This window comes from Bos mutus, chromosome 7, assembly GCF_027580195.1.
Source record: "Bos mutus isolate GX-2022 chromosome 7, NWIPB_WYAK_1.1, whole genome shotgun sequence".
Taxonomy (NCBI): domain Eukaryota; kingdom Metazoa; phylum Chordata; class Mammalia; order Artiodactyla; family Bovidae; genus Bos; species Bos mutus.
In genome coordinates, this window is record NC_091623.1 from 25,922,019 (window position 1) to 25,936,397 (window position 14,379).

Sequence of the window (14,379 nt, forward strand, 5' to 3'; positions counted from 1 at the left end):
TTCACCTAGCAAATATTTACTGATTATATATATTTACTGACTATATACTACATGCCAGGCCCTTGAACAGTCTTCAGTGAACAGAACAGAACAAAGACCCTGCCCTCACGGAACATTTGTTCTAGGAAGAGGAACAGATTCACACTGTTAGATCATCTGCCCAGGGGAGGCCTTGTGAGAAGTTAGCATTTGAGCAAAAACCAGGAGATGAGGGAGTGGGCCACATGCACATACAGGGGAAGCAAATTTGCTAAGGTGGAACTCTCCTGTGGTGTGTCAGAACAGCACAGGGGCAGAGAGGACTGGAGTAAAAAGGAGGGGCTATAAACCTGAACTGTGATGCTCTCTGGCCCAAAGAAATGAAGTTGTTTTGTACTGAGGAGTTGTCCAGGCTGAGCTATAGCCAATATGTATCTCAGAGATGCTCTCAGGAGTACATTTGGGGATGATGGAGATCTGGGTGACAGCCAAAGAATGGTATTTAAAATTTGGATACATAAAACTCTAAGTGAGCCAAATGGGCAAAATAATAAATGATTAATGAGCTCTACTTGTAAGTCGAATAGGACATTCAGGGCCTGGAATATAGTCGTGTTCAACGCTTCTTCCTAGGACTGTGGCAGACATTTTATTATACCATGATGCATCACTCTCATTGCCACGCAAAGGCAGATATTTCACATTAGGATACACAAGAAAGGAAGACAAAAAACACTGTTGACTGAGTGTTTCATGGGATAGGTCATGTTAGGTTGCAGATCTCTTGGGTTTTATTTGGCAGTATCATATCCATCTTTGAGGGCAACTAGCTCTCAGGTGGGAGAAGGCAATGGTACCCCACTCCAGTACTTTTGCCTGGAAAATCCCATGGACTAAGGAGCCTGGTGCACTGCAGTCCATGGGGTCGCGAAGAGTCGGACACGACTGAGCGACTTCACTTTCACTTTTCACTTTCATGCATTGGAGAAGGAAATGGCAACCCACTCCAGTGTTCTTGCCTGGAGGATCCCAGGGACAGGGGAGCCTGGTGGGCTGCCATCTATGGGGTCGCACAGAGTCGGACACGACTTAGCAGTAGCAGCAGCAGCTCTCAGGTGAGAAAGCTCAAAATAGTCTGCATAGCTTACGAAAAAAAGATATACAGGGCACTCTGGGTTGTGAGCAAGTTGTTTATTACCTGGCAGAACCCTCCCACCCTGCACAGGTCTTTGGCCCCACTGACCATATGCAGTGTTAACGTTTCCGGCTCTTAAGTGAAGTCACTCAGTCATGTCCGACCCTTTGTGACCCCATGGACTGTAGCCTGCCACGCTCCTCCATCCATGGAATTTTCCAGGCAAGAATACTGGAGTGGGTTGCCATTTCCTTCTCCAGGGTATCTTCCTGACCTAGGGATCGAAACTGGGTCTTCCTCATTGTGGGCAGACAGACGCTTTACCGTCTGAGCCACCAGAGTAAGCTTCTGGGTCTCATTCTGTGTTAATTATCTCATTCAATCTTCACAGTAACTCCAAGATGTGGAGAGTGTTGCTTTTTTAAAGATGAAGTCACTGGGGTTCAGAGGAGTCAAGTACTTGCCCACGGTCACACAATGCAACAACAGACCAAGATTCAAACACAGAAATCTGTGTCTCCATGATCTCAAAGCCTATTTCCCTAACCACTTGGCTATCCACACCCTCTGCTGGCTATCTTTTCAACACACACACACCCTGGGACATCCTAGAATCCTGGGATATCTTTGTCTCCAGTCCATCCCTTGCAGTGTGGAAGATGTGTATGAAGCTATATCTGATCTTCCTCCACGGTGTCCACCCATGGGGTTTCAGCAGCCTGGATTCACATCTTAGCTGAGCCTGGGAGGCACTGCTGTCAGCCACAGTGCAGTATTTTATTCTCTCTCTGGCATCATCTCCATGAGCACCCTCAACCCCCATAATGGGCAAGACTCTGGCTACAGGTGGAAGCAGCCACAGGAAATAGGCATTACCCACAACACTCCCATGTCAATCAAGGCAGAACTGCCCACACGAAGCTCACTCCCTCCCATCCCAGGAGGCTCCCTGAATTCTCCCTACACCCAAAAGCTAGTGTGAGAACTGAGCTGAAGTCAGACAAAGGCCAGCCTCGGTTCTCTAGAGCAGAGAGCATGCTCCTCCAACCCCTGGACCACAGAGAGGATCCTTAGGACTCCAAGGAGAGATGTGAGCCAAGCACAGGAAATATAACTGGGGTGAAAAATTACATAATGTTGGAAGCAAGCTAAATATATATATATATATATACATATATATATGCAGAGAATATAATTATACATATGCAAGCTATATATAACATATAGAAACATATATATCTTGACTGTATACTTATACATGAAGAATATACATGTGTAAATATGTATGCCAGTTAAATATATATATAGCTTTATATCTACAAATACATATATTTATCTTGAGTATATATATACATGTATATTTATATTTCAGAGGAATAAATATATCTTATCTCTGAGAATAACTCAGGGATTTATATAAATATATAATTTATATATATAAATTATATATATATATAAATATAACAGGGAGAAGTACTAATTGGTCTAAATAAAGCTGCTGTGATGTAGGTAAGAGAGTCAAAGGGGCAGGCTGATATTTCTTGGCTGGATTACTGATAATCTTCAAGCTTTATTTTCCACCTAAACTAAGAAAAATTTTACTTATACCAAGGACTTGTTACAGGGATGAGATGAATGGATGTTTGTGAAAGTGCTCTGTTGACTATAAGCATTATGGAGACATCAAACCATGTGATAATGAATTCCTTACATTTCTCTTGGGCTAGAAACTCCCCTCAAATAATTTAGCATTTGTATCAGATTCCTAGGGCTGCAACAACACCGTACCACAAACAGCAGACGTTTAGCCTCACAATTCCAGGAGTTAGAAGTATGAAATCAAGGCATGGCAGGTTGATTCCTTCTAAGGGCTCTGGGGAGACTGTTCTGAGAGAAATTCATCTCTCTCAGCTTCTGGTGACAGCCAGCAATCCCTGGTGCCCCTTGATGCGCGGCTCCAGTCTCTGCCTCCGTCTTCACACGGTCTCCTCCTGGTGTCTCTGCCTTCACACGGCTGTCTTCTTATAAAGACATCAGTCAAACTGCCTTAGGCACCCACCAACCCCCGTGAGTGTGACTAGTCACATGTGCCATGACCTTCAAGGTCATGTTCTGTGGTGCTAGGGGTTAGAACATCAACATATCTTTTCCCATAACACCATCTAATCATTAATAATTATCAAAATAAGAACACACATGTGTGACCCTTGTTGACATTACAAAGCACTTTAGATACATTAGGGCTTCCCTCATAGCTCAGTTGGTAAAAAATCCACCTGCAATGCAGGAGACTCTGGTTCGATTCCTGAAGATCAAACCAGGAAGATCTGCTGGAGAAGGGATAGGCTACCCCCTCCAGTATTCTTGGGCTCCCCTGTGGCTTAGCTGGTAAAGAATTCGCCTGCAGTGTGGGAGACCTGGGTTCAATCCCTGGGCTGGGTTGATCCCCTGGAGAAGGGAAAGGCTTACCCACTCCAGTATTCTGGCCTGGAGAATTCCACGGACTATACAGTCCATGGGGTCGCAAAGAGTCGGACACAACTAAGTGACTTTCACTTTAGATACATTAGGTAAATTGATCAACTTCAGCCAACTCAGGAGGGCAGGAGTTATCTCCATAGGACAAATAAAGGGCTTCTCTTCTGGACTGCTTATTAGGGGTGAAGGATATTAAGTGGCAGAAGCAGAACTTGAACCCCCAGTCTTCCCTCTTCACATAGAGTCTTATTTCCCCTGGGGACTCCCATAAATAACACACAAATCCCAACAGTAGCAAGGTAATGTGGGTCAGGGTTTCAAGAGCACTACAAAACGCTGTAAGAACTCCAGGTACCATCAAAACAACTCACTGCTGCAGTCCATGTATTTCCCTGGGTCACTCAGATGTCCACCAAGCCCCCATCCACACAGAGACTCAGGGACACCTGACCGCCTGAATGTCTCCACCAGAAAGCCAATCACAACAAGTACATTACGAAGTCTGTAATTTTACTGAAAATGTTATTGAACACAGGGAGTTTGCCTCATACTAGTAACTTGAATCTGGGAAAAGTCCACAGCCAGTCTCTTTCTCCAGCCTTTTCTCAGAGGCATCACTGTTTAGAGTCCCTTCCTTTCCTGGTTCCTCCATACAGGCCAGGGTTGACCCAACCCCACTGGGCCACTTCTTCCTGTTATGGATGATTTAAAATTGAAATTGCCTCCCTCACACACCTCCAGCTTTCAGCCCTGTGTGTAAAACTCAGCAAAGGAGACTTCTAGAGCCTCCAAAATCATCTGACAGGGCAAAGGTTAGGAACAAGCAACCGGGAAATGATAGAAAATACATTCTCAATCCCATCACTCCACGCACATACTCATGGATTATTTTTGTGACGCAGCAAAGTATTCTCTGAAATGTCCCTTTATTTCACTATTGTTTGCCAGACTATATGCACTGAGAATGTAACCAGTCATAGAATAAATCTCACAGAAATGAAAATTCTCTTCAGCTATGCCCCTTTGTGTTCTAGAAAGGAGTTTCAATTTTCCAATTTTTGTCTCTTGAATGTTACAGGTTGCTGAAATGGTTTTCCAAGTCTCCTAAGTAAATTTAGTGCTCTAGTCACAAGAACAGAACAGGCAGAGACATGAAAGTCACTCTGTACCGATGCATCTGCCAGCAACAGCACAGCTGGTGTAAGTCACACTGAACCGTAGAGAAACAGAACTCAGAGTTTGCGGAAAATCTGTTCAGACTCAGTTGTCAGCTACATAATCAATGATTTATGTAAAGTCCAAGTATCCCTCTGAAAAGGCCCCCTAGGAATACTTCCTCCTGTGGTTAGTAACTCCATCTGTGCTAGTATGGAATATTCAGTTCTATCTTTCCTTTCACAGTTAAATTTAGATACACAAGTCTCACTGATATGATATACTAATAAAGCAGTGAATTTTTCAAATTCAGGGTAACCACATCTTGTTACTAGTGAAAAGCCTCAGTTTTTAAACTTTCGGATGATCTGATGTTCTGAACAACAGTGTTACCAGGAATCTCTCTCAGAAGACAGAATGTTCATGTGTTGGATGTTACTCCAGTCATTGGTTTATGAAAGTCATTTGGAAAGCAATATTCTCTTTCCTTATGGCAGAAAAATAGGAAATATATATATTTAAGCTCTCTTTATCTGATAGGGATCACACAAGTAGAGCTAAACAGAGCATCATTTGGTGTTTCAGGTTGCCATTTCCTTCTCCAGGGGATCTTCCCAACCCAGGGATCAAACCCAGGTCTCCCACATTGCAAGTAGATGCTTTACCCTCTGAGCCACCAGGGAAGCCCATTAAACATCATTAACAAATGATTATCTGCCAGGGTCCAGCCCCGGCTGATCCAGGGTATTCGAAGGAGAGACGGCGTAGGCGAGGATAAGGAAACAATTGCTTAATTAAACGTTAATTAAGGATATAAAGAGTAATAGAATGCAGATAGCTCAGTAGGAAAATTCAGTGGAGAAAAGAGGCTGAGTAGCTTGGTTTACGCGGGAGACCAATAAAACTTCAACACAAGAAGTTTGCACCACTTACGTAGGCCTCAGGCGTCCTTCCGTTCTCCCGAAGGAGAGGAGACACTGAGGCCTCCCCGGTTGGATCTTAGAAGCCCAGGCATAATTAGCAAGCATGGCGGGTTCCGCGCTCCAGATGGAGACTCAGCCAGAATTTGAGAGAGAGAGACTTGGGGAGACTAAGTTTCGGTGAACAAGGCCCGCACTTTATTTTCCAAAGTAGTTTTTATACCTTAAGTTGTGCATAGAGGATAATGGGGGAAGGGGTGGAGTCATGCAAGGACAGCAATTCCTGGTCCTAATCGAAGGCAGGCTTTCAAACTTATCATATGCAAAAGTTCAGGTGATTTACATCATCTTCTGGCCAGGAGGCCTGTTAAAATTTTAAGAAACTTATTTTTCTCTAAAGGTGATTATTCCAAAGTCAGGCACCAGCCTCCAAAAAAGCATTGGACAAAGCTGCATTCCTATAGGGCAAAGGTGAGGTGGGCTCAATCAAGAAAAGAATTAACTCAAGGGTCCAAGGTTACAAACATTGAGGCTACTACTTACATTTCTATACACCCATTATATCAATCAATACACTGCCAAGGACACCGTAGGTAAGGAGTATGGAGACTTAGCAGCAAACATTGGCCCAATAAGTGAAAAACCCTTCACCAATACAATTTCTAATCAATCTTTTAACTACTCAAAGGAATCTGTGTTTAGACAGTTTAGAACATCTCCTGCCTCTCACAGTTGGGAGGCTCTGAACAATCACATGTGGCCGGAAAAACCTATTCAGGCAGGCTAGAGGATTTCCAAAGGAGTTTGTAGGTTGAAACACTGTCACACCCAGGAATTATTAACTGGACCTGTAAGCTAACTCTTTTTTCAGAGAGAGGTAGTGGGGGACAGCCCCTGGTAAAGTCAGAGGTGTAGGTGAAAGCACAAAGCAGAAAGTAGGCAGACTCTGGTTTTGGGGGTAGATGCCCGAGAATTTCCAGGGGGACTCCTGAGGCTCGATCCCGCCTTTGCGTATGCCGAGCCTCCTTCCTCATGACCTTTGCCACGGGCGGAGTGCCTCATGCTGGCTCCCAGCAGTGATAGAATTCTAGTTGAGCTATTCCAAACCCTGAAAGATGATGCTGTGGAAAGTGCTGCACTGAATACGCAATATGCACTCAATATGCAATATGCTGGCTCCCGGCAATTATCTCATAGTATGAGATTTACTATATCTCAGGCATGAAAAGAAATTTCAAAAAGGAACATTCTCCACTAAACCATAAAATAAGCTTTAAAAATAAATATTAAGAATCAAAAGAAAACAAGTAACTACAGTTCATCATTTATATGCCACTTAACAGTTCCATGGCTGCAGGCAAGCACTTTCACATAGCGCCGGTGCTGCCCTGCAAGGCTTCCCTCCAGGCACCAAAGAGCAACAATATTGAGGCCAATCCTGAAGGCAGGACCGCAGACTGGCATCTGAGCAGAGGTGGCAGCCCTGTTCCGCTGGTGCCTCTCCTGTCTTAGGTCTGTTTCCTCAGATATAATCCTGTGGATAGAATGCCCTTTCTGGAGACACCCCTGACACCAGCTGCCAGTACATCCAAAGAGTGAGGGCACGCAGGCCCCTGGTGAGCCTGGACTGTAGCGCAGTTAGAAGCACTGGTCTCACTGCCCACCGGACGAGTCTTAAATAAATCAGCGATGCTCAGTCATTAGAATATATTCATCTAAGTGTTTATTTAAAATACAAATTCTTTTTAAAGTTTTTAAGCTATAGTGGCTTCATTCTTTATTTCTATTTTTTTGTCTGTGCCTTGACGCATGTGGGATGTTAGTTCCCTGACCAGGGATCAAACCTAAATCCCCTGTGACGGAAGCATGGAGTCTTAACCACTGGACCACCAGGGAAGTCCCTAAAATCCATATTCTTGTTCTTCCCCTCACCATCAAAATTATGAATGAATAGGTCTATAGTGGTGCCAAGGAATCTTCATTTTAGCACCTTCCTTTCCTTCCCAACCCCTGTAAAAAGTTTCTTTGTAAGAAATACTGAATCGGACTAAGTTCCTTGAGGAACAGAACCTTTATTTATTATACATGGACCAGAGTAGACATTTAGTAATATTGACTGACATATTTCTATTTCAATTGACATTTTTACTGGTAAGTTACTAGATATAGAGATAGTGCTTTCAGCTACACATTAAAACTCCAACCAAAATGGCTTATATGTAAGGACATTGATTAGTTCACATTAAAAATCTAGAATTCTGTTAATTTGGAGGCCTAATATCATCATCAAGTACTCAAGTGTTTTCAGTCCTTCTTCCCAGCTATCCTTTTTCCCCTCATGATCACAAGATGGCTTTAGCAGTTCCAGGCATCACACACAGACATGACAACATCCAGGAAAGAAAAGGGAAGTTTCTTTCTGGGAATCTCTTCTTAAGGGCTTCCCTAGTAGCTCAGTTGGTAAAGAATCTGCCTGCAGTGCAAGAGACCCGGGTTTGATCCTAGGGTTGGGAAAATTCCTTGGAGAAGGAAATGGCAACCACTCCAGTACTCTTGCCTGGAGAATTCCAAGGACAGAGGAACCTGGTGGGCTGCAGTCCATGGGATTGCAAAGAACTGGACATGATCTTTTAGGATAATCTCTTCTTAAAGGCAAGCAACCTTACTCAGAAACCCTACAGTAGGCTTCCCCTTGCATTTCACTGGCCAGTAGTGCTTCATGTGGTCCTCCCTAAACCAATGGCATCTCAGCCCAGAATAATGGGACCACCAAGATTAGCTTGTGCCCTGCCCCGACCCGCCCTGAAGGACCTAGGGGACAGGAGGATGAACCAAATCAGGCAGAAGCAGGGATGGCTATTAGGAAGGTAACCAACAGTGTCTGCCATACTGAGAATATCTAAGAGAAAACAAAATCTAAACGTTGATGGGAATGCAGCATGATTTACAAAAGTCTATATAGAAGCCCCATGGACTATACAGTCCAGGGAATTCTCCAGGCCAGAATACAGGAGTGGGTAGCCTTTCCCTTCTCCAGAGGATCTTCCCAACCCAGGGATCAAACCCAGGTCTCCCGCATTGCAGGTGGATTCTTTACCAGCTGAGCCACCAGGGAAGCCCAGAACAGAAGAACGGGGATGAAATACTCTTTCACTGGCAAATCCAGGCTGCAGGTTGTCAGGAGAACAGAAAGAAGCCCCAGCTCAAGGAAAACAAGGACTAGAGCTGCAGTCCACCGCTAGGCTGTGTGTCACTGTCCACAGGGCCTGACATCCCCTTCTCCTCTGCCTGTGACTCATCAGTCCCAGCCAGGGCAGCACTGTCAGCTCGGCGGGGGTTTAAAGGAATGGGCTTTCTATGTACGAGGTCCCATCTGGTAATTTTCCAGAAAAACATTTTTTGAGCCAAATGAGTGCTGGATGGAATCTGACTGATGAAACCCTTAGCTAAATCGTCTCTGCTCTTCAGATGTGCAGGTGATAGGAGAGATGAATCTCAGCCAGACCAACGTTAAATATTTCATACTGCTCGGGAAAGCAAACTGTACACCTTGAGGCTCTGACAGCTTGCAGCTTTGTGGAACCATTTTTTTTCCTCCAATTTTCTAACAACGGGGCCTTAAGGAAACAGTCCAGCTAGAGCGACCAGTCAGTCAACGAATAGTTTATTGGCCACCTGCTATGTGTCAGGCACTCTTCTCAGCATTGGGGACACTGTGGAGAACAAGTCAGACAAAGTGCCTACCTTGAGGGAACTTCCAGTCTTGTGATGTAGGGCAGAAAATACACACAAACAAGTGAATTAGATGATGTCAAGGTAATAATGACAGATGTTATGAAGAAGACGAAATGGGCTACTACAATCGAAAGTGACTGAGTGGGAGGTTTTTCTGAGGAGGGGGTGCTGAAGCTGATGCCTAAAGAATGGGGAGCAGGCAGCCATGAAGATACTGTAGGGAAGAGCTTTCCCAGCGGAAGGAATAGCAAGTGCCAAGGCTCTTAGCTGGGAACTGCCTGGCATGCCTGAGGAACAGAAAGAAGGCCTGCGTCGTTGAGTGAGGGTGAGCAGAGGGAAGAGCAGGAGGAGATGAGGCTGGGAAGGAGAAAAAAGATTTTATTTCCAGAGAACGGATGAGCCTTCAGAGGGTTTTCAGGAGGCAAGCTCTATCTTCACATTTTACAATGACTACTCTTAGCCGTTGTGTGGAAGACAAGGAGGCAAAAGTAGAGGATAATAGCGGCCGTGACAGAGAGAAGAAGAAAGAACTATAGAGAGAGAGGACATGAAGCCTGAGGACCCTCCTGTGTGTCGGTTCTGTTGTCACTCTGTCAGGCCACATCAGGAGCATTAATTAAGGTGTGTCCTCTGCTTCTGTTTTTTCTCTCTTAGAATGACAGGAATGTATGGGAGTAGAGGTTAACATTTGATTTTGGAGACAGACAAGAGATTTTCATTCTGACTCTTCACACTTCTGAGTTGTATGACTACTCCTATGCCTGTCTGGTAGATGTTCTCAGTCTTCTCTCCCAAAGCACTAATTCATTCTTCAGCTATCTCCTGTCTGTCATAGTTATCCCACCTTTTTTGTTTCTTTAACTATTTTCATGTCTAATATTTCTACTTGTTTTTCTTTTCTTTTTTTTTCATTTTGCCAATATCTTCCCATATCTTCACTTCTAATATTTTTATTCACTTTTTAAAAACAATTTCTTATTGTGTGAAAGTGAAAGTCACTCAGTTGTGTCTGACTCTGTGACCCCATGGACTGTAGCCCGCCAGGCTCCTCTATCCATGGAATTCTCCAGGCCAGAATACTGGAGTGGGTAGCCATTCCCTTCTCCAGGGGATCTTCCCAGCCTAGGAATCAAACCTGGGTCTCCTGCATTGCAGGCAGATTCTTTACCAGCTGAGCTACCAGGGAAGCCCTCTTATTGCATATAACTTAGTAATTCTCTTCTATAGGAATCTATAATCCAGTAGTCCTGGAGGAGGGCATGGCAACCCACTCCAATATTCTTGCCTGGAGAATTCCCATGGACAGAGGAGCCTGGCAGGTTGCAGTCCCTGGGATCACAAAGATTTGGACATGACTGAGACTAAGCACTGCACATAATCTAGTAGATTGTTTATTTGTTGGCTAATTGGTTTTTTGAGCCTGTGCTCCTCAAAGTTGTGATATTTTGGCTTGTGGGTTCATTTTTCCCTGAAGATTTCAGCCAAATCCTGTTCACCAATGAAGTCTTGTTAGCTCCAATGAGCTTGGGAGGCGGGGTGTGCGTGAGTGCCAGACTAGAACCATCATCAGCCACCCCCTATCCTACAGAATAACTTTTCCCATCAGGTCTTCTCCTCTTGCTCCTAGAAAAGAAGCAACATTGGAAGGAGCAGTTGCTTCCCCATCCCTGGAACATGCAGATGCAGTGAGATCTTACATTACTTGAAAAATGTTTTGGCTTTGCCTTCTTTTCAGAGCTAATCGAGGACAAACTAATGTATAGAAGAAGAAGCTCTTAGCAAGATTTCTAGGGATCTGGAAACTTTCCCCCCTTAATATTAAGAGTATTTTATTGGGGTATAATTAATACGCATTAAAAATATGCAAAGTCTATATCTCAGTGGACTTTGACAAATACAGTTAACCATATAACAGCCACTCAAATCAAAATATAGGACATTCTGGAAGCATTCTATTTCCAAGAAGCCAGCTGGATGACTGTGACAGGGTGGTGGTCTTTGAATGACCTAAAGTTTCCTGGTGCTCCATTTGTCAAGAGGTGGATCTTCACTCACTTTGAATATAGGTATAACTTAGTGACTTGCTTCTAGAGAATGAGCTCAAGCAAAAGATACAAGGTACGACTACAGAGACTAGGTCACAAAAATAAGCAAAGAAAATTAAATAAAGAAAAATGCACAACAAAAGTTACTTGTTCTCCAAAATGTTTATCTGTGAAGGGAAGGAGTAATTTGCTCATGCCAGTAGGAGTTATTGGGATTTTATGTGTTTCTTTATCCTAATAACTAAATAGCCCTAGTCTTTGTATTTTTCTTTTTTTTTTTTTTATTTTATTTTATTTTTAAACTTTACATAATTGTATTAGTTTTGCCAAATATCAAAATGAATCCATCACAGGTATATATTTTTCTTTTCTAATTCATTGTTTTCTTTTACTTTTTGTTGAACTTCTAACTCTTTTATTAATCTTTGCCTTTGACCTATCATTTCTCCCAGCAGTTAGAAAGCAGCTCACTTCTCAATATAGGATCATCAGGCATTAAATTTATGTGGATCCAATTTGGCTTATTAGAATAGCGGGTCAAATGTAGAACAATCCCTGCTTGAGAAACATGAAAAATGGATGACACAAGATCAAGGCTTAAGTCAGATCCAGTTCTCAGATGAGGCATAAACCAAGATTCTCAGCATGCAGGGTTTAAAGTCCTACCAAACTCCTCCTCTCGGGGGAGAACATACAGGCGTACAAGGGCAGCTGCGAGTTCTGGTTCTGGCTCCTCTAGCTCACCCTTGTAAAGTCCCCGTGTTGTTTCCTTTTCTGGACCAGGGGTCATTCTTTTCTTCCTGCCATTCCAAACACCCAGAGAAGTCAGCTAGAAGACAGACTGAACAACCAGGACCGCACCATAGCTTTCCTCCTTGAGCAAGCCTTCCGCATCAAGGAGGACATCTCTGCCTGTCTTCAGGGGACCCACGGCTTTCGCAAGGAGGAGTCGCTTGCCAGGAAGCTCCTGGAAAACCACATCCAGACCATCACCAGCATCGTCAAAAAACTCAGCCAGAACATCGAGGTAGTTCTTTATTTCCCATGTCTTGGCACCACTGCTTGACAAAGATTCTCAGCCGTCAGGGGCAGTCTTCAACTAGAGAAATGAGTCCCTATTATTTAACTTAAATGATTACCATTTAGTTACCCCAGAGGGAAACAGTCAATATTTTAACTCCTCATGTCATTCAACCTCTACTTTCTGTAGAAGGAAATTCTGTTCAAAAATTGTTGAATGTCTCTTTGTGACAGCAAAGACAATTGTTTAACATTAAATGTCAGACATTGTGCTAAGGTGCTTATTTTAGTCTAACTCTCTAAGATTCTATGAATGTGATCGTTTCAAATAGAGGTTTTCATAAGGTAGTTGCGATGCTCGTTCATAGACACATCACATATGACCCCCCAAATCTCTGTGACCCCCATCTCCTGCTCCTCTCTCCTTCACTCTGGCTACACTGTGCTCCCAGCACTTCCTAGAACACCCCAAACATGCTCCAGCCTCAGGGCCTTTGCACTTGCTATGAACTCTGGGTGGATCATCTTCTCCTAGACAATTCTGTGAAGTATTCTTCATTCCCATCAGGTCCCTTGTCAGAGAGCATTTCCTTGACGTGCCAACAGTCACAATCTCCCTTAAACCCCACCCTATTTTTATCCATAGTGCTTATCACAAACCACCATGCTCTAAACTTACTTATTGTGTTTCTGCTCCTAAGATATAATCTCTGCGAGGGCAGAGACTTCATTTTGTTCACTGCCAAATCCCACATCAAACTGATGACAGTGTATGAGAGGTCATCAGTGATCTGTCAATATTTCCTGAACAGATGGATGAATGAATGATGTTTAAGGTATTAAAGGAAAAATAGTATTTCTGATCAAAAGAGAAAATGATTGTGTTAAACCAAGATGAGCAGATTCTTACCACAGATCTTTCAGAGTTTTTAAGGTACCAGTGAGAATGATGAATCTCAGATAGCAACTTTCAGGCACAAGTTTCAGAGAAAAAACTTAAAAACTCTGGCCTTATATGTGTGGAATTTTGAGAACTGACAACAATGCCCTCGCACAATATATGCCCTTTTCTCCTATTAGATAGTGGATTAGACAAAAACCATGAGATTGACCCAGAAATGACTTACTCATGACTTTGTATTTAATCCTAAGGATATCTGTTAACATATTTTCTATCTGTAGACCCCATGATGCATTTGAGGGAGTGTGAAAAGTTAAAAAATCTTGGTGAGCCATTAAAAGGCACTTTATTGATATTTAGTACATCCTGAATTGCCAGCAGTGCCTAAAGAGGCAATGTTACTTCTCAAGGTGGGCAGAGGTGTTTCCAGGCACGATGAACTGTCATGAAAGTAAGGAGAGATACATGATTCAGTGCCATTGAGATGATGGGAAAATCAAGCGTAGCACAGGCACTAAAAGAAGATCCTAATTTAGGCGTCAAAGTGAAAGTGAAGTCTCTGTCATGTCTGACTCTTTGCGACTCCATGGACTGTAGCCCACCAGGCTCCTCTGTCCATGGAATTTTCCAGGCAAGAATACTGGAGTGGGTTGCCATTTCCTTCTCCAGGGGGATCTTCTTGACCCAGGGATCAAACCCAAGTATCCTGCATTGCAGGCAGGCGCTTTACCATCTGAGCCATGAGGACTGTCAATTTAGGAGACAAAACTTCTAGGTAATTGAAAAGATAACAGCATTCTCAGAAATATCAAAAGGCTTCTAGAATGTTCTATATTATTATTTCAGTGGTTGTTACATAGCCAATTATATTTTTCAAAATCTATCCAGAAATATGCTTTGATTTATATATTTTAATACATATTAATTATATCCCAATAAAATACTCTTAGCATTAAGGGGAAAAACATTTCCAGATACTAGAAATCTTGCTAAAAGTTTATTTTCCTATCT

The 14,379-nt window shown here is 43.1% G+C and overlaps 1 protein-coding gene across 1 annotated transcript in view; it reads left to right on the forward strand.

Moving 5' to 3' along the window:
• Positions 1–14,379, forward strand: part of FAM81B (family with sequence similarity 81 member B) — a 56,881-nt gene that overhangs the window by 6,249 nt on the left and 36,253 nt on the right. Inside the window, exon 3 of the mRNA XM_005899306.2 lies at positions 12,231–12,474. Within this exon, the coding sequence (XP_005899368.2) occupies positions 12,231–12,474 (244 nt within the window). The remainder of the gene's footprint in view (positions 1–12,230; positions 12,475–14,379) is intronic.